Genomic DNA, 1490 nt, shown 5'->3' with positions numbered 1-1490 from the left:
GCTGATTACAACCACATTTTTCCAGATCACCTCACTGACTGTGAGCTGTGCCTGAATCATGTGTTGAAGAGCTCTGACCATGAATCACAGCACAGTCCCCACTCAAGTGCTGTCCCACAGGGCATGGACACAGCACACAGAGGCCACAACACCTGGAATGGAGGATATGTGGACCTGGAAATGGGATTGTGTATGTCAGGGAGAGCTCTGCTCTGTGGGAGTCAGTGAAACAGAACTCTAGGGAGTGCAGAAAGCAAATAAATGCTCAAGACACTCTGAAAACACAAGTCTTGCCAGGTCCAACAATGGCACTTAGGAGGATGCCCTGAAACAGGAGGAACTTGCAGGATAAGGCTCATGGGGAGACAATTTGATAAAACTTCATCTCAAATCCTTCTACAATTCTCTGATTCTCTGTTCAAGTCCTGTGCCTCAGCACAGCTTTGGTTCCAGCCCATACTCCATGATGCTGCCAAGAGCTCAGGGATCACCATCACAGCCTTTCCAGACACTTTTCCACTTTTCAGTCCCAAACCATGTCCTGACAAGGGGCTGTGAGAGGGTGTGCTACCACAGCAGCCCTTCTCCCAGCCCTGGGACCACCCTCACCACAAGGGTCCTGCTCTCACCCTGACTAGAGGCACTGGCACAGCTTTCCCAGAGCAGCAGTGTCTGTCCCATCCCTGGCAGTGTTCCAGGCCAGGTTGGATGGGGCTTGGAGCAACTTGGGCTAGTGGAAGATGTCCCTGCCCATGGCAGGGGTGAAACTGGATGAGCTTCAAGGTCCTTCCAACCCAAACCATTCCATGATTTCCCTCTGGGACTCTCCACTGAGACTCCCATGACACTTCCAGAACTCTGTTGGGACCTCCCTCACACAGCCCCTGCACTCTCTGGGGTCCCCTCCAGGACTCCCCTTTGACTCCTCCTAGGAGCACCCTGGGACTCTCCCAGAACCCCCTTGGGAGCCCTCTGGGATCCTCCCCCAGGAACCTCCCAGGATTCTCCCTGAGACACTCCCAGAACCACACCTGGGAGCCCTCCAGGACCCTTTGGGATCTAGGCAGGACTCCACCAGGACCCCTCAGGAACACTCCTGGGACTCTCCTCAGGACCCCCCCGGATCTCCCTAGGCCCCAGCCAGGACCCTCCTGGCACACCTCTGGGACCACCCTGGAACTTCACAAGGACTTCCCCAGGACCCTCCGGGACCCTTTTGGGACCTCCCAGCCCTCCCAGCGGGACTCCACACGGGGACAGACCCGGGACCCGCCCAGAACCCCTCGGGACCCTCTCAGGACCACTCTGGGACACCCTCGGGACCCTCCCAGGAGCCCCCACCGGAACCTCCTCCGTGACTCCCCCGGCTCCCGTCCCCGGACGCCCCCCGGGCGCCTCCTCGTGCCCACTCACGTCGTCCATGAGGAGGAGGAGGATGTTGGCGGCCCCGAGGGCGCGGCCGAGCCCGAGGCAGAGGCAGAGGGAGCTCA

At 58.9% G+C, this 1490-nt stretch overlaps 1 protein-coding gene across 1 annotated transcript in view; it reads right to left on the bottom strand.

The window, feature by feature from the left end:
* The window catches only part of GALNS (galactosamine (N-acetyl)-6-sulfatase), a gene marked incomplete at its 3' end in the record, with an annotated part of 22278 nt that extends 20802 nt beyond the window's left edge, over positions 1-1476 (bottom strand). The window contains exon 1 of the mRNA XM_009073594.1: positions 1414-1476. Within this exon, the coding sequence (XP_009071842.1) occupies positions 1414-1422 (9 nt within the window). The remainder of the gene's footprint in view (positions 1-1413) is intronic.
* Positions 1477-1490: the final 14 nt, after the last annotated feature.

The sequence above is a fragment of the Acanthisitta chloris genome, unplaced genomic scaffold (assembly GCF_000695815.1).
Source record: "Acanthisitta chloris isolate BGI_N310 unplaced genomic scaffold, ASM69581v1 scaffold23044, whole genome shotgun sequence".
In the NCBI taxonomy this organism is placed as follows: domain Eukaryota; kingdom Metazoa; phylum Chordata; class Aves; order Passeriformes; family Acanthisittidae; genus Acanthisitta; species Acanthisitta chloris.
Note: the sequence above shows the minus strand (reverse complement) of the source record. Positions and strands in the feature narration are given on the sequence as shown.